The sequence below is a fragment of the Pleurodeles waltl genome, chromosome 1_1, assembly GCF_031143425.1.
Source record: "Pleurodeles waltl isolate 20211129_DDA chromosome 1_1, aPleWal1.hap1.20221129, whole genome shotgun sequence".
Classification (NCBI taxonomy): Eukaryota; Metazoa; Chordata; class Amphibia; order Caudata; family Salamandridae; genus Pleurodeles; species Pleurodeles waltl.
Window position 1 is genome coordinate 364555109 of NC_090436.1, and position 19526 is coordinate 364574634.

Below are 19526 nucleotides of genomic sequence, written 5' to 3' on the forward strand. Positions count from 1 at the left end.
AGGTGTAGATTGCACAAATGTGGTTGGAGAAACCTCCCCTGTTGCTTCGCTTTGTGGCAGTCAGATGCTGATGCCCAGAAGTTCCAAGTACTACACTTTTCTGGCCCAATCCACAGCCACTAGGATGACTAGGGTCTTGACGTTCTTGATCTTCTTTAGAACTGGGGGTAGGAGAGACAGTGGCAGGAAGGCGTACTGAAGTCCCTTGTTCCATTTTCAGCCAGCAAACAATCTCATAATGTTATATATATATAAACTCCAACGTGCACATTTTTTGACACTATGTTTTCAAAGGTGTTGTTGATTCTATGTTCTCAGTGGTGGCGAAAAGATCTCACCAAGGTTCTGCCCTGTGTTCGAAGATGACCTAGGCCACCTACGGATGTCAAGGCACTTGTGATCTGCCAGACCATACCCGCTCAGTTTGTGTGTTCCTACATATTAACAAGGTTTGCCCATCTACCCCTACATTACCTGGGCAGAAACAATACTGAGAAAAAAAGGAAGGTATTGAAGGAACAATAAGAATAAGGAAAATACCTCTACAGTGAAGACATTGAATTGGTCACCGATATCATTATGTATTAATCATCCACTATATTTTTTTGTCAGTTCTTTATATACAAGCTCAAACCACACTCCTTAAATTGCTTATCCCTGGTGATATACACATGAACATAAACGGGTACAAAAATAAACAAAAAGACACAATCCAAGAAACATAACATATTGAATAAAAGGCTTCTCTGGGGTCTTCCATCACTTCTATATGGCTTTTCACAATTTATATACAAAGTTCACAATCAAAGGTGGTCCGAATCAAAAAAGTACACAAATAGAAGACACCCTTGTCTTCTGTTTCGTTGATCTGTGTACTGGTCACTTTCCAAAAACATTCAACTTTATTATGGACTCCTCAAGATCAAAAAGCTGATGCGTACAGGCATCCCTGCAGGCCTGGCAACAAGTCCCAAAGGGACAGCCAGCATCAGGGAGGGACCCGTCAGTGGTAATCTGACTGGATGCAGTTTTGCAGAACTTGAAGATGCACCTAATGCAGCCAGACACGCACTGAGAATTTGCAACAGGGCCTCTTTGAAGGCCTCAATTACCTATGGGGTTAACAGTGGCCTAGAAAATAGTGAGCAAGCACATCAAGACCAACTCAGGAATTGGTTCCATGGCCAGACAGCTCAAAGCAGTGTGCCCTCGCACTTTCTCTTTGGAGTCAAGGTGGCAGTTCGTATGGTCACTCTTATCACACAACTTACATAGTTGTGTTATGAGCCCAGACATCAAAGACACACTTTATGCAGTCCATGACCAACATCTGCTTCCTGCATGGCTATAAATGTATCATTTCTGGTGGGGACATTGTTCTCTAACACACTGTGAAATCATTTACAAGTTGTTGGAAAACTGACAAGAAACAAGAACTCTGGATCCACATCGGAAGGCGCAGAAAGAAAGGAACTCACGTCAGTGTGCCAGTCTGGTGCTTATACGTGGCTCCACTTTGTCACTTTACTACTGTGGCAGTAGGGAGTCAACACAGGGCCATGCGGTGAAAGCTAGCTAGGAGTGGCAGCACTTCTATGAAAACATCTCCAAATCCAGACTGGCACGTGGGAGATAGTCTAAGGTGAGGAATCTGTAGCCATCAGTAGTCATAGATTTTATTTCGAAGCATTGTTTAAGGTAAACTCTTGTTTGTGTGGGATAAGTTTGAAACCTTGCAGGGCTTCATCCTTTTGGATGTTGATAAAATGAATGTCATTGTGTTGGGTTGTACTGTTATTGAGTGCCAAAAAAATGCAGCATGATAAATAAAATACATGATGCTGTCTGGCATACATTACAAATTCTCAAGTATTGAACAACAAAGTAAACTTTCCCAAGCATAACACAACTAACCTTCTTCCTAACTGCATGTAAGGATATACTACACAGGAAAGAATAACTTTAAAAAGTAGGTGCAGACTGGAGGGAGAAATATGTGGGGAGCTGGGTCAGCTCTTGGTCAAGGTATGAATTTGTGTTTCTCCTAGTTGCATGCTGAGTACATTCGACCAGCAGCATTCTAACAAAGAATCAGGCTACAGTTAATAAGTGGAAAAGGTTTTTACAATTTGCTTGCTGTGGTATCTTGAACACTGCAGGCATAGATAGTTTATGCGTACAGAATGGAATGTTTTATGGACAATGCAGGGCAGTTTAAATATACTCCAGACCTCAATAGGAATACCCTTAAATATGATTAAGATTGGAGTGGTGAGATCATACTTGCTGTTACCAATTACCAGCTTCCCTTCTGCCTGAAGATCTGCCTGCAGGGGTAAGGTTAATCTTGGGAATTCCTGTATGAGGAGAACTGTCACACTCTAATCTTGAGAAGACTATGGATTGTACTAGTAATTTGAAATCATCTTAAGGAAAGAGATGTTTATCCCATTTTATTTGATAGTACTCCCCTGTAGCTAAGAACTTTTTGTTCAATACCCTGCATAGCCATTTTGTTGGACATTCATTAATGGATGGGCTAGAATGTCAAATGCATTTAGCCAAGATTGCAAAGGGGTGAAGCTCTGGGGAGAGAAATCTGCAGGAAATGTGTTTTTAGCTTGACAGAATGGTATGTCATCCTAAATTGAATATCTTCAAGAATATGAGCAAGAATGTTTATGTCTTCTGGGGAAGAGATAAATACAATTAAGTCCAATCCGGGTAATACTGAAGCAAATGCATAGGAGGATAAGACATTTAGATACTCCTTGCTGGATAGGCATGGGAATTGAGAACAAATGCAGCTTTTAGAACAATAATATGGATTATCCAGATAGAAGGTGAACCAATTAAGCAATGCACTATTCAAACCCATACTATTCTGAAGGATTTGAAGCACTGGATTCTCCACATCACAACCCAATTTGGGAAATAGTCCAGTAGGTTGTTTTCAAACATGAACTATTTAAGCCGAGACCCCATGCAGCTTTCGGTGATGTTTGTGAGGTAGAGTCATTTTGACGCAGTGCAGAGGTTATTCAGATCCTCAGATTTGGCATCTAGGGCCTTATTCACAAATGTAAACTTACACTTTTAGAGTAAGTTTATTATTTTTAGGCTATTCATAAAATACGAGTGTAGCGTTACATGCAGTATCTTTGCAACTGCAGAGAACTCCGCAAATAAAAAGATAGGACAGTCTCTGCAGTTGTGAAGATACTATACCTAAAACTACACTATTCATATGTGAATAGCAAACAAAATAGTAAACTTACACCAAAATGTAACTTTACCTTTGTGAATAAGGCCCGTATTTATTCAGCAAAGGTGTGACCTAATCTGTCAATGGATAGTCATAGACAGTTCAGAGAGTTGTTTATTAAGTTACTCAAGTACGAAGCCAGGGAGGAGCTACTGTCTGTCTAGAGAATGGAAGTATAAGATCTGAGAACTGAGTGGATGATCATAGCTTTACAATATTGTTGCACATTTCAGTCTGAGAGGACAAGTGGACAAAGTTGAACATTAAAAGAAGCAGAAGACACGATAGCTAATTTTTGTCTATAGGGAATTTTTCAAGACCCAGTGCTAGAATTTGGTGTTTGGGAATTACTGAAGTAAACCACGTTTCTAATGTAGACTGTGTTCTTTGATAAGTTAGGGGTGCATTTGTAATAATTTTGCTTTTAAATCTCCTTAAAAGGGACTCCGCTTTACAATTACACAAACTTTGAAAGACCCCAATGGCTGCTAAACTGGAGTAACAAGTACATGGGGAAGACAAGAATTCACATTGGTAGCATATATACCTATAACACACTAATAAGATGCTCAGAGAAGTCAGATGCTATTGCAAATCTTGTATTCACTACAACTAGCAGACAAATTCAACAATGTAATGGACGTTGGCCGGGACAAAACAAAAAATACTCTTTAGTAGAGAAGGGGACAAGACAAAGTAAACACAATTCACAAGAGGACTGGGACTGGTGGACATCTAGAGAAAAGGTGCACACCAAAGAATTGGAATACTCTTAAATGTCCAGAGAGCATCGCTTGCATTTTTGAATGGACTATATATTCATTCCTGAGATGGATCTTCCAAGAATAATAGGAGCACACTATAAGGGGAGGGGAATCTCAGACCATTCAGCACTAAAAGGCACCATTAAGTCATGAATTGTTGATGTCCTGAGATATAATGAAGAAAGTGATATAGAGGGTCATTCTGACCCTGGCGGGCGGCGGGAGCCGCCAAATGGCCGCTGCCATTCTGGCTTTCCCGCTGGGCCGGCGGGCGACCGCCAAAAGAGCACCCGCCGGCCCAGCGGGAAAGGCCCTGCAACAAGGAAGCCGGCTCCGAATGGAGCCGGCGGAGTTGCAGGGCTGCGACGGGTGCAGTTGCACCCGTCGCGATTTTCACTGTCTGCTAAGCAGACAGTGAAAATCTTTATGGGGCCCTGTTGGGGGGCCCCTGCACTGCCCATGCCAGTGGCATGGGCAGTGCAGGGGCCCCCAGGGGCCCCACGACACCCGTTCCCACCATCCTGTTCCTGGCGGTAAAAACCGCCAGAAACAGGATGGCGGGAAGGGGGTCGGAATCTCCATGGCGGCGCTGCTTGTAGCGCCGCCATGGAGATTCAGCCCATGCAGGGGAAATCCGGCAGGAAACCGCTGGATCCCCTTTTCTGACCACGGCTTTACCGCTGCGGTCAGAATGGGCTGGGAAGCACCGCCAGCCTGTTGGCGGTGCTTCCGTGGTCCCCGGCCCTGGCGGTCTTAGACCGCCAGGGGCGGAATGACCCCCATAGTATCTTGTACAAACAAATAAGTGAGTCCGCTCAAAAATACAAATTTAAAGTGATTCTTTAATTTTTCCAGAAAGGTTTTATTGGGCATCAAGCAACTGATCCAATTGTTCCTTAATGCAAAGATTCCCTTAAAGGTACAGCAAACACATGTTTCACCCCTTACTTGGATGAATGCCTATGGCCTACTCAAGGCTTCAAAAGTAGATGACAAGTAATTTAGTGTTTAACATAGCTTAGATAAAGACAATAAAAATGACTGGGTCTATCATGAAATTTGAAAAATAGAGAAGAGTGGTGTCTGAAAAAACATCCTGTGGTTAAAATGACAGTCATATTGTGTGGTATATATCCGGTTGTATCACTAGATAGCATTCCCTACCCTCAGAGTGGATGTCTAAGATAATACTTAATCCGGCCAAGAGGTAATTTTAGACATGAAGGGAAAAAGAAATCAGTGCTGGCATGCTAGCAGTGAGAGGGTATCTAGTAGTATCCAATCCAAATACTCAAAATTCTGGGTTTTCAGATTGAAGGTTGAGAGGTTTAAAAGAATTAAAGAGAGGGACAAGAATAGCAAACCATCCGTCCCATGCAGGAACAGAAGTATGTATACTTAGTGTGAGTCCATAGGTGTACATAATAGCGATAAAGTAGAGGATACCTTTAGGTGTAGAATATAGTTTCATTCACAAAGTTAGAAACAGATTTGTTCTTTAAGTATGATGATCAAACAAATAATAGTCGATAACTAGGAAGAGCTTGAATCCATGGTAAATGCATTTAAGGAAGAAATATATATACACAATGTGTACAGAAAATATATTGACAAGGTTTTCTATCTTATAATGCAAGGTAATATATGGTGAATCAGTTTGATCTCTTCAAAATGTATAATGGACTAGAGTATCAGCATTTTCTTCACTAACAGTCACAGATTTTCTTTGATCCAGATTGTGGTATTGTTACAATGAAAACACAATGAATTTAAGCAAGGAATTTCTCTCCTAATAAGTGGAATTTATCACCTAACAATGGGGGCGAAACACATGTTGGCTGTACCTTTAAGCAAATCTTTGCACTAAGGAAAAATTTGATTAATTGCTTGATGCCCAATAAAAACTTTCTGGAAAAAAACAAGTGATTCACCCACTTTCATAAATATGGGTCTTATTACAACAGGAGATAGTGGTGGACCTAGGAAGAGTGAATAGTATGCCTAGTATTATTGCCTAGTGAAGTATTATTAGATCATTTGTGTAAATATATATGGAAACTGTACAGTATACTTCGTTACGCCCATGTCCTGCTGCAACATAGATATCCTTAGTGAAATAATGTACAGTGGTGTCTGTCAAAATGTATGTAAATACCATAATGTTTGTAGCTTGTATACAGTATTTAAAATATAAAATGGAAATAAACATATTTAAACAATGCCCCATATAGAGATAAACTATAAGAGAAAGCAGGGTATGGAGACTTGGGGCCTGATTTAGAGTTTGGTGGACAGGCTACTCAGTCACAATCATGACGGATATCCCGTCCGCCGTATCACGATTTCCATAGGCTATAATGGAATTGTAATATGGTGAACAGGATACCATCACGTTTGTGACAGAGTAACCCCCTCTTCCAAACTCTAAATCAGGCCCTTAGTGTCTGGGGTCATCCATACAAGAAAATGGCATGGAAGTTGTAGAAAGCTGTGAACAGGTATTTTCTAGAAAACAAGGGGACAATTGAGAAATCAAAGAAATTCTGGGAAGAGTACAAACAGTAATTAGAGGGCTGACAATAAAGCAAATGTCACAAACAGAAACTGAAGGGGGGAAGACGTAATACTCAATAAGAGAAACTAAAGACAACAGGGGAGCCTGAGCCCTAGTGAAGATCCAAATGTCCAGAGACATGGGCTGAATACAAAGTATTATTAATACAATGCCAAGGCTACTTAATGAAGAATCCATGAATAAGTCTGGAAAGCTACTGGGCCAAAAGGAGAGGGTCTGAGATGGGTAGAAGCAGTGAGGAAAGAAAGGGAAATTATGCACATGACGACGAGATAATTGCCCAGATGTTCGCCACGCATTATGCTGAAATGTATCACAACATAAAGGGGAGTTGAAGGACTCAATGCTGACCTTCTTCCAAAATATTATAATACCAAAACTGACAGACTACCGCTCGGCAGACGCAGACAGCCCTATCACCCTAGAAGAGGCAGAAGAAGTCATTAAGCAGTTGAGGGCAAGAAAAGCTGCAGGCCTGAAAGGGCTATCTGGAGAGATGTTTACTTTGTAACAAGTAGACATCTAGCTATGTTTAGAGAGGTGAAGGAAATGGGAAGGCCTCCACAGATCTTTGAAGAGCAGCAATCGTAGTGAGAGGGAAAATCTTGGAATGACTGTTCCTCCTATTGGTCAAACGCCTGCTTAATATGGACGCAAAAAACATTAACCAAAATCTTAACAAACAAGCTCCCTAGGGTAATATCAGAACTAATACACTCAGACCGACAAGCAGAAATGATCTCTTCCTTAACACCGATGCAACACGTAGAACTCTACTCTTCCCTCCACCCAGGCTGACTTTATTTCTCACTAGTCAGACACTCCTCATCTTAACATGAACTCTTAATTCGAGTCAGCCAAATGTATTGCTCCTTTCTGAAACTCTTCCTCTCACATTTAAAATACATATTTTGAAAATGTTTACATTTATTGTTTTGTATTTATCAGCAGATAATTACATTTCAGTTTCACATGGAATATGCAGTTTCCAAAAGAGTATTTTGTTTCAGGTCACAGGCCTAGGCTGTTCCTTAATGAATACAGAGGGCTTTGCTGACCATTACACTTTTCATTTTCTCTACATCGTCCAACTCCCTCCCTCTTCTCTACACCTTCCCTGCCAGTCCGGTATATGGTCTCCATGGATCCCATGTTTTAAGGACATCCTCTTCATCCATATATTACTTTGTTGACCTCTATATGATGAGGATGATGATGAGGAATAGATTAGGGACAGAATGAGACAACAGTGTCCAATGAGGTTCAGGATCAGTAAGGCAAAAATAGAGTTTAGGAAGAAATATATTCAACTAAGTCATCTGAAATGCCTCGAAATGTGTGAGGGGAACTACTACAAACACAATACTAATAAAAACAATAAAATAATACAACTTGTTCTTAAGATTTACAAATATGCCAAATGTCATCATAAGACAGGTAATAACTGTCTGAAATAAAGCTCCTCTACAATGGAAACGCATTGTAAATATGATGCTACTACATGCAAGTAATTAATTTTAAATGCAATATAAATAAAGAACATACAAGCATAGAGAATAATTGAGTCAAAGAGTACAAATCAGTAACTACAGGGCAGCCAATAGTGCAAATATGGCGCAAACACAAATTGAAGTGGGGAAGACTGAAAACTCAAGAAGAGAAACTAAAGATGACAGGAGAGCCATAAGAAAAGTCATGCTTGTGACAAAACACCTCCATCAAATGCAACGGAATATGAATTTATCAAATTACTTGAATGGATCTTCGTGATTGGTAGTAGGGCATAGAGTGATTACATGAGGTTAAGGAGAGTGCAATGTTAGACAAAGGACTGGGCAGGAAATAGAGTGAGAGATAGTGGGAGATAAACAGATTATGGGGGAGCGAGAGTTTGCATAATAGGATAGCATAGGAAGATACAAAAGACTATCAAACTGTGCACTATATTATGGAAGAGAAGTACCAAAATTGTTGGAAGCATGTCCGAGGAGTTAGAATAAATAGAGTATTCAATCAAAACTGCAACCATGGTTTAGAGAAAAAAAGACAGGAAGAGACAACCTTTACAGGAACATGCAGTTTGGGATTTAGAGGATTTTGAAGCTGTTGAGGTCACAGCACGCGATGCACTGATTCTTCTTCTAAGCTAATGGACATTCTGACACCACGGTTCTTTCCAAGGATATAGCGGTATGGAGTTGCTTCGTCTCAGCTAATCTGATGCATGCACTGGTTTAACATCAGACTGGGGTCAAGGAGGAAAGGATAAGTCGCACAGTCCCAGTGGAATGAAAATACAATTTTGCTCTAAACCCCAGAATAGATATTGAGAATGTGTCCATCTGCAAGATGTGAACCAGTAAGGCCTCACCAGAAACGTGATTCACCGAAGCAGATTGGTGAATCTCGCCCTTGAGCTTAGAGTGATGCCAGTTTCTCCTCAGTAGTCCTCCTCTCCTTTAGGTCAGGAGTCATGATGTGGAGAGTTTGCTGTCTATCTCTGAGGTAAGCAGTTCATCTACATATTGCAACAAATCGCATGTAGAGTGCAAGCCACCTCATACCTCTACCAAACGGACCTAGTTGCAGAGACAGTCCCCTTTTTTCCAGACTAGATAGACTGTTTACTACCAAACCCAGACAGAGTATGCTCCAGCAAGTTAATTATGCAAAATTATTTACAATCTGTAACCTAGATGGCTGAGCCCAATCCTGACACAGGCCCAACTCTCTTTCGTCTAGTTGACAGAGAGAAAGGCAGGAACAGCAGCACACTTGCTTTACCTGGTGGTCGTGGCCCCGTGAGACGCTGCTTACGCTGTATGGAGGCGCTGTGACTGGGCCCACATTTCCCACAGGACTGACTAGCTTCAGCTTGTCTCAGAGTCTGGGAGAAATCTCTCCCCTAGTGGAGGTTAAAAGAGTCAGGCAGTGTGATCTGGGAGTTAGACCTGACAACTATTTTGTGATTATTATTGTCTCAATTTCCTGGCCTTGCTGGACTATGTTTATGATCTTACTCTCTGCTGATAATGTAGGAAAAAGGCTTGAGTTGGGTGGTATTTATTGCTTGTGCACCTGAAATGAGTATATATTCTTTGTCTATCAGCTATCACTTTTTCTTGATGTTGAGTGCTTATCAATCCTATTGTGTTTGAGTACTTTGTTATTGCCTGCAGGGTCTCCTCAACCTTTTAGCTGAAATGCCTTTTTACCTTACATGTGCCCTCATCACGGGTCACGAGGAGTGGTGTGTCCTTGGAAGATACCATTGTAAACGATTCCAAGTTTTACCGGATGCACAGAAACAGACATGGAAGCTGGAACTGCAAACAATACTGGATTCAATAAATCCACGTCCTGTATATTGTTTTCCATTCTAGGGCTAACAACTTGTCATGGTTAATAACAGGTGGCGATACCATCCAGAATCAGTAACTCTGGCACTGCAATTCCTCCCAGCTACAGTCCTTCTTGGAATAGTGTCACACTTTCAAGGAATCTAGCTTGTACACCAGGGAGAACGTTGCTGATTTTTTCTAGGCCTCACATATTACAACTGTTCAATTATTCATCAGGCAAATTCCCTTATGTGCAACATGAACAAGTGTCTTGACCATATATATATGGATGCCAGTTTACCATTCCTGACTTCCAAAGTGTATTTTAAAAAGGGGTCCAACAAATACCACAACACCCTGTCATAGCTGCTGACAATCAGAAGAAAGTCTGACTCTCTTATTCTGAAAGAGTATGCTTAAGTTATTTTAAGCCGTCCACCCTCCTCTCTTTACTCAAGGGCCTTACTGTTTGGACTTCTCATCAGCTACAGACACACATGTCAAGACTTCCCTGCACCTTAGCGGGGGTAAGCTGGGATGTTGAAACTCTATATGCTCTTGGAGTCATCATTAGGGACTAACTCCCCCTGTTGAGGCATGCAGGATGAAAACAACAGAGAGAGAGAGAGAGAGAGAGAGAAAGAGAGAGAAAGATAGAGAGAAAGAGAGCGCGATAGAAAGAGAGAGAGAGAGAGAGAGAGAGAGAGAGAGAGAGAGAGAGAGAGAGAGAGAGAGAGAGAGAGAGAGAAGAGGTTAATGATGCCTGGGTCCATTTATACTCAAGTTCACAGACCCCTCAGCATTCAGAGACCAGGTGCATATTGGGAAGGAGAATGTTCTCACTCTGTCTCAAGTAGTTTCAATGACAGACTCCTTGTGGGCCTCCAACCCTCTTTTAGGCACTCTCAAAGGATTGCCATCAGGCCTTGGGTGTACCACGCAAAACTGCAAATGAAACATTTGTTGTCGGGTGCAAGAAAAGTAGTTCATGCATCCATTTTCCCAAGGTTCCCATGCAAGGGTTTCAATGCTGGGTGGCAGATCTATACTTAACAGTCTGTTGACTGCACCATCTTGCAGAAGTCTGTATATTCCACCATCTTGCAATGCTGTGGAAGTTATGTTTACTTCTGAAGTGTGGACATGTTTTGTAGAAATGGCTGTGGTGGAAGTAGTGAACAGGCAATCAGCAAGGGATACTTAGGTATTGCTATGAGTTTTTGTGCTGCAATGCATGAAGTATTACATGATGTTTAGAGCACAAAATGTATGGAGAATAGGGAGTTACAAAAGCAGGCTCCAAGATGGTTAAAGAGATTTTAATGCACAAGCATTATTTTATTAAGGGAAGATTAAGGAAGACAACTGATTAGTTTTAGGAACTGATGTGTGCAATGAATGAACAAACAAAATCAAACCAAGTATGCGTATACAACACTGGTTTGCTACAAGAGTAGAGTGAGAAATCTATAAAAGTCAAAGATTTTATGTAGCGGTCCATAGTAATTATCCACAGCATGGCCAGTCTGTAGGCATAAATGTGCTATATAGGAATATGATTTAACCTGGAGAGAAAATGTTTACTACTACACCCAATGAAAATATAAGAGTGGTTGTGAATTGTTTGATTTGTACACTTACACCAGCATGTCTTAGCACTAAAGTTTATTGTGCAAAACTGTGAACGATGATTAGACATGTCTGTGATTTATATCTTTGTGGGTGTTCAATAGGCTCTTAGTGGCCATACCCTGCAGCTCAAGGTGGCAGTGCACATGTTCTTATGGACCTCTGAGAAAAGAGGGGTGGATGATCGGATTTCAAGATTAAGGCGGTAAGAGAGAGGCTACTGTACCCCTATGTGTAGTGGCAATCAATTCCAACATCCATCTGATAGAACTGAAATACTGCCAAATGTATAACTCAGTCTCTAGGCAACACAAAACATTGGCAAGGGATTAGTCATGTTGCTATAGTTGGGGCTGAGAGTTGGAGGTTTAATTCAAGTGATGTGGTTCAACCTTTGGATAAGGCTCTTGCTCAGACGTGCCACATATCCCGACAAGGGCACAGGGATGGTTTAGGACTGTGAGCACTGTGCTTCACCTCCAGGGCTAATGTCTGACCTTACACATCAGAAGAATAGCAAAGTGTTTATCTCTCTAGCAATAATGACTGTGAAATGAAATACTGGGAACAGAAGTGAGACTCCGTCCCTACAACTACAGCCTGCTAAATTAGGAACATGGATAAATATATGACATTTGAAAACATAAACTATTGAAACAGAGAATATCTGAATATATAAGAGTAGATATTTGTATCATGTAATGCAACGTTTCACACTTTCACCGCCGATGCTAACTGGAGGTTGGCAGTCTAGGGTGTCAGTGGAAGGGAAGTAAAAAAGGTCTGAGCGTGCAATGTAAAAATGGAATGGAATAATATTGGCTATGAAAACGAAATACCAAAATGAGTGATAACATTTATTATATGTTGCTGGCGCAGAGCGAGGCCAGAGGCAGTAGGGGGGGAAATGTGACCCTGCAATGAAACACGTGCCACATGTATTGCGCTGGCTATGTGGATTAAAGTATTGTCTTGAATTCTCTCCATTTTAAGTGTTTTGTCCGTGTTGTCTGTCACTGAGAATAATAAAAAGTAGAAGGGTTCCAAGACTAAAACCTACCTCTCCACGCATCTAAAACCCTCCCTGCCATGATACACTTAAATTCTCAATGACATATTCACAAAGATGTAATTGTTGGAGAGAACTTACACTTAAAAGTGTATTTTTGGTGACTGCAGTACCAGACCTCAAGTTCTTCTATCAAACCTCTTTTTCGAATCCATTTGAGCTTTTCATCTCAATCGCTGTTACTTGGAGATATTTTGGGTGACCTGCTATTGTTGGGTCAATAAACATACCAAAGTAAAATACTGGCATGCACAAAAACACAATACAGAATGTTTAAAGATGAAGAAAACAATCAAAGACATACCTTGTAAATATTATTTTTGAACATTTCTTCCAGGGGTAGTGGTGTTGCAAGGTGAGTGTCCTCTGAACTAATCTGGAAAACTGTCTCCAGGCACTGAACTGCAACTACAAGAAAAAGACATTGACATGACTGCAATAGCAGCATGTTCCCTAATGGAAGTAACTAGCAATCTTAACTAAGAGACCTGTAACACAAGCATAGTTGATGAGAAGTTTCTGGGCACAGGCAGGTGTGTACCACTAACTCGCTGCTGAACAAAACATTAACAATGATGCAAAATTCAGATGCACCTACAATAATACTAAGAAGGCTCTTTGTTTTCAACATTGTTATGGAATACAAAATGATAACGCCACAGCCAACAGCAGGTTGCAATACTGATTTCATATTTCATTGGTATTTTAATTTAGAATGACCTCCATTGCAGAACTCGTCTGAGAACCCTTGCCTATGAAGTTTAACATGCTGGGATCAAAAGTGTTAAAGGCCTGTACCACCCCAAAGACTGACAGATCCATAGACTAACATCTATCTAGAGCCTGTAGCACAATTTTCGGAACACAAGAACAGAAAGATTAATTTATTTAACTAGGCCACCCATCGAGGATAACACAGTGCTTCAGAAGTTGAGCAGCCACTTACATCTGCCATAGCCATAGTGTAAAAGTAAAGCCGGATATTAGTACATATTAACTAGATGGAGGGGAGCATGAGGACCTGCTTAAAAAAATTGACGCAGTACCCTAGTTTACCAAAGAGGTAGCTGATTATTTCAATAACGACACTTATCACAGATATCAGCTTTCATTTATGCAGATAGGGAGCTTAGCTTTTAATATTTGAAGTTTATGAAAGCAGCTGGGAAACATCTACTGGAGAAGACAGTAATTTAAGGGAGTGTTCATCTTTATTAGGTCTGAGAAAGAGCACATACTACAAACAAAAGATCATATGGGCCATAACTAAGTGCAAGTGCTACAAAAAACAAAAACGAGTAACCTTGGCAAAGCTTATGTATGCAAGCTTAATTTGTGGCGATGTTCCATCATTAAACAGTGATATACATGCATTTGCCACCTTTATTGGCTTATTCCGTTACCTCTCTTAAAGAATCCATGAAATTTTAGGAGTTATGAATCTCTGTTGTGTGTACCAGATTTCTTTAAAGGAGAAAAGTGCCAACGTCAAATGTTGCTGCTGTGCACCCAGAGGCAGGATATCACTCATAAATAACTAGAAATGTACTGTGTATTGATTCACTATCTTCAATAATTCATCCATTAGATAAAACTGCTGTCTGATGCAAAGGACGCTTATCTGAGAAGAGAATAGTGATAAATTATAACAATGAACAAGAAAAAGAACTCTACACAAGCTAAAAAAATTCAGAAGTGCCAAAAAGGAATTTGCTCAAATGTCGCCAAATATTACAAGAGCATACTTGACACTTAATAATCTCTCTGGTGTTATGGTATTAGTTCTTCTTCAGTCTACTTTTTTTTTTTTGTAAACAAAAGTAGCTTCATATTGAGATGCCATAGGTGGTAAACACAATCGGCCCCATAAGATACATTTAACCCCAAAAGTTTACACTGGGGGCTTGGAGGGCAGCTGACCTCGGTGAGGTCTGACCCCGGGGTACGCTGGGGAATGGAGCAGTCCAATGACAGCTCCAGTTACTTTTGGGCTCTTTGGGCGGATGGCTATTTAAGCTACCCATTTTCTGCCCCAGCCACCACTGTGTTAACGTTAGCAAGGTGGGCTGGACATAAGTAGTCGATAGTTTTTCAGAAGTAGTTAGAACTGTTGGGTAAGGATCACTTACTGTGTGAGCGTTAAGGATGGCACAGGGAAAGGTGGCCATGGCCCTGCAGCTCCTACAGGAGGCGGGGCGCCTGGACATTTCTGGGGGGTGGTGGCAAAGTGGTGACAAGCTGCCTGATGAGGAGGGCTTCAGTGGGGGAGGGGCCATACAGGGGGCAAAAGAGCCTTCTGCAGAGGGCAGAATACAGAGGCTGCAGGACGGGGGGAGCAACGGCAATGAGCAGTAGATGATTAGGTGTGGCAAGGGCAGACTGCGGGGCAAGTCGGGCACATGAAAAGTAGGGGGGGTCAGCATAACACCAGGGGTACTACAGGAAAGGGGAGGGGGTTGGGGAGAAGCCACTCACAATAGAGAACAGGAATGGGGCAGTAAGCTGGTCTGTGAAGGGAGGGGGAATTTCTCAGGGAGCGAGGGGCAGTTGGAAAGAAAAGAGTAAGGCAGAGAGGGAGAGGGGTAACACACATCAAGCTGTGCCTAGTATTTTGCAGCAGCCAAGCTCGAGACAGCAGTGGCAGACGCAACGGGATAAGCTGAACAGGACAGAACGGTGGGCGACGCTGCAAGCTACAGCACAGGCACTGAACCTGGCACCAGGTAAAACTTGCACTGGTGGGTGCAAGACTGCAGCAATGGTGTCAGTTGGGGTGGATGCAATACCATCACAGGATAGCTCATTACGGCTCCAAAAAGGCGCTTACGTGGCTGACATGGGGGTAGGAATAGAGGAAGAGGCTTTGCGAGGAACAGACGCGGGCCGCAACAAGGTGAACCAAAACTGGGGGTAGACGCAGCTACAGGGAAGGTCCAGAGTGTTGATGGAGGTGACAGCGCAGGTACCAGTAGCAGGTAATAGCAGGGAGGAGAGTAGGAGGTAGAAAAAAGGAAAGGACGAACCGGAACCCCTGGAGAGTATGGAGCTGAAGATCTAAAAGATGCCCTATATGGGCGTATCAAAGCCTTTGGGGGGGGGGGGCACATGATGCCTGCAACTAAAGAAATGGAATGGGGAATACGTGGAACTACTGAAGTTCTTGCATAGGGAATTAATGGCAGAGGAGGGCTTTAAGTAGGAGGAATACAAATTAGCTAAGCGCCCTAAAGTTCTACTGACCATGGAGAATTGGATGGCAGCCTTCTTAATTTATGCCAGCATTTACTATGAGCGACACCCGTAAAGGTGTGTGCACTGTTTAAGTAATGGACACAGTTAGAAAGGCCAGATCAATTATGGGGGATATGCGTGGGCCCAATATGAAGAGTTTCAGGTACGCATGGCAGCAGATCCCGAGGTACAATGGAGGGAAGTGGACTCTGACCTGTGGCATCATACTATGGGTCCCTCCAAATTTGGCAAGACCATCTTTACGGCAATTCCTCTACTAATCGTGTATCGGCCATTTCAAGGACGCCCCACCTGGGGAGGGGTGGGGATGGGTATCAAGGTGCAAAATGGACAGATGTGAGCATGCTGGGATTTTAATAAAGGCCTGTGCACTAGAGAATACTGCAAGTTTCGGTACAAGTGTTCCAAACACACTGGCAGGCCTGCTCTCATTAACAGCTATGAGGCGGGGATACAGCCTGGGGCTCCCGGAGCACAGTGGACACAGGCACAGGGCAAAATGATAGTCAACAAGCTCCAATTTCAGGGGAGGAAGAGAAGGTCATTGGGCCGTTGGTAAGAGCTCGTACTCCCATTAAGTTGGATCGGTTACGATTTTGGCTGGCACAGTACGATAAGATGGTAGAGGGACAAATTTTGGAAGAAGGTTTCACGAAGGGGGTTTCGTTAAGGCTGCCACAGGCCTAGAGCGCATAATGGGCCACCAATCTTAAATTAGTCGGTCCTTTAAAACATGTGGTCAAAGAAAAATTACTGAGGGATATACGAGAAGGGAGGATAGCTGGACCGTCTGATGAGTGGCCCATGGAGATTTCCCCTATTGGGGTGGTGCCTAAGAAGGAAAAAGGGCAGTTCAGGCTCATCCAACACTTGTCATGGCCAGAGGGATCCTCCATTAGTGACTCAATTCCTGAGGATCAGTCATCAGTAAAATATTCATTGGTGGACATGGCTATGGCCATTGTAGAAGGTTTTGGGAGGGGCACCCTCATGACAAAGTGCAACATCAAATCAGCTTTCTGTTTGGTCCGGTTCACCCAGATGATTTTGAGCTATTGGGAATCCAATCTGAGGGACAATGGTACATGGATACGACACTGCCAATGGGGTGCTCCATTTCATGCAGAATGTTTGAGCGATTTAGCACATTCCTCCAGTGTGTCGTTTCACAGCAATCAGGGTACTCTCATGTGATACAGTATCTAGATGATTTTTTTTTGTGGGACAACCAAGGACAGGAGACTGTCACAACATATTGCGTAGTTTACAAGTCATTAAGAAGCCAGAGGGACTCAACAGGGTACTGACGTTCTGAGGCATTGAAACTGATTTGGAGGCAATGGATGATAGGCTACCAGTAGACAAGAAATTGACAATGCAGGTCGTGATGGACACAATGCTAGTAAAGGATAAGGTAATGGTCAGAAAGGTGCAAGTGCTGTTGGGACATCTTAATTTCATTTGTACAGTGTTTCGGGCGGGGAAGACATTCTGCAGAAGATTCGGGATGTCGCTAACGGGTTCCACACTGCCGCACCACCATATCAGCAGGAACAAAGGAGGACTTACACATGTGGACGTTCTTTTTATAATCTTTTAACAGAGTGCCATTGGTGGTGCTGTCTGAATTTGAGTGAGAGGCGCAAATGTATTGGATGCAGCAGGGGGCATGGGTTTTGGGCTATATTGGCAAGCTCACTGGTGTGCGGAGGAATGGCTGCTGGCATGGAAGCATGGAGGGAGGAGTATAGCCTTCTTGGAGTTTTTTGCTTTGGTTGCGGCTATAGCATTATGGGGAGAGCAAGTAGCTCACAAGAAAGTTCTATTCCACATCAATAACATGGCTGTGGTGGAAGTAGTGAACAGGCAATCGGCAAGGGATACTTAGGTATTGCTATGAGTTTTTGTGCTGCAATGCATGAAGTATTACATGATGTTTAGAGCACAAAATGTACTGGGGTGGACAATGACACTGTGGATGCTTTGTCTCCTCCACAGTGGAAAAGATTCCATGGACTGGTCAAGGAGGTGGACACGGTCCGGAGCAGAAAGCCTTGAGATTTATAGACAGTAGGCGAGCTAGGATGCTGCAGCTGGTGGTAGAGTGCCTTGCAGTGTTGACAAGACAGGCCTATAGGCAGGCTTGGAAGGAGTTCTTGAGCAGCAGTGCAGATGGAGGTGACAGGGAGAATTGAGTAGGTAGTGCGCTTTGTTTTGTCACTCATTGAGAAAGGGCGGTCCAGGGCAACAATCACTGGCAAGCTGACAGGAATAGCCTTCTGGGAGAAGCTGCTTTGCGGTGATACCCCCTCAGCTGAGGAATTGGGAAATCATATATTGGAGGGTTGGGCCAGGAAGGCTGGGTGAGCGGGGACAAAGAGACAACCACCGACATTGGAAATATTCTGTGAGGTAATTAGGAATGTGTGTCTTGATAAGGATGAACGGGTCTTATTTACAATGCTGATGTTTTTTGGATTATTTCAAGTATCTGAGCTATTGGGGGCACGGGGAAAAGAAGGGTTACATGGGAGGAGGTATGTCCTGATGAAGCGGGTCTGCAAGTCTGGTTGCTCAAGTCTAAGACTGATCAGAAGGGACAAGGCAGGTTAGTGTTACTTCGCAGTACCCAGTACCCCACTATTGCCCGTTTTTTGGGATGCAGTTATGTGAAACAGGGCTATGAAGGAAGAGGGCAGGATTTTTCTTCATACGACAGGCACGACAGTCATGGCGTTTCAACTTTTGGCAGTACTACATAAGGCACTGAGATATAAGCAAGAAGGTGAAGGAATATGGTACTCATGGAAGCAGGAAGAAATGGGTGGAGTAAGGAGTGCATGATGGGCCCTGATGGATGGGCTTTGGACTGCTTTCATCGCTATGTGCGAGGGGGTCGGTTAACTATGGTAGAATGTGTCCTTACACACAGTTTTGTGTATTTCAGGTTCAGTTCCAGGCCCGAGGCAGCTGGGCTATCACTCTGGATCATAGGACATTAATTTGTTAAATGGGCAGAGAGACAGGCGAAAAAGAGTACTGTAGTATAATTTAGGTTTCGACCTCTCCAAGCTGAAAGTTCATTGGCATGGAAAAGGGAGCATGACATGGTCAGGATTGTTGCATTATTTGAATAAACTGATGTTCAGGGGCCAGTGCCCAGATATCTTACTGCTGCATCTAGGGGAAAATAATCTGGTTTGGATAAAAGGAGTAGCATTATTGAGGGCCATGAGGGATGATCTGTCGGAGATAACGAGGTAGTGGGCGAGTACTTACATTATGTGGATTGAATTTATTCCAAGGCGCATTTGGCAAGGAGCATAGAAGCCGTTGGCAATTGAGAAAACAAGGAAGAAGGTGAAAAAGGAGACAAGGACATTCTGCAGACCGAGGGGGATAGGAAAAGTAGAGCATAGGGATTTGACGTACGAGGCAGTGGAATTCTTCCTGGGGGACGTGTTCACCTTTCATTTATGGGCATGGAGCTTTATTTGCTGCAGTTACGTGAGGTGGTATGTAAGGCTCTCAATCTTGACTAAGGGATTCCACACGAAGTGGGTGGTGTTAGAAACATTTGGAGCAGTACCTCTCCTTTTCCTGGGTGGCAGTTGGCTTGGGTTAGCCAAGT

General features: G+C 42.7%; 1 protein-coding gene across 1 annotated transcript in view; it reads right to left on the minus strand.

Annotated features, from left to right (window-relative positions):
- SGTB (small glutamine rich tetratricopeptide repeat co-chaperone beta) overlaps positions 1 to 19526 on the minus strand; it is a 169058-nt gene that overhangs the window by 125285 nt on the left and 24247 nt on the right. The window contains exon 3 of the mRNA XM_069222839.1: positions 12948 to 13051. Within this exon, the coding sequence (XP_069078940.1) occupies positions 12948 to 13051 (104 nt within the window). The remainder of the gene's footprint in view (positions 1 to 12947; positions 13052 to 19526) is intronic.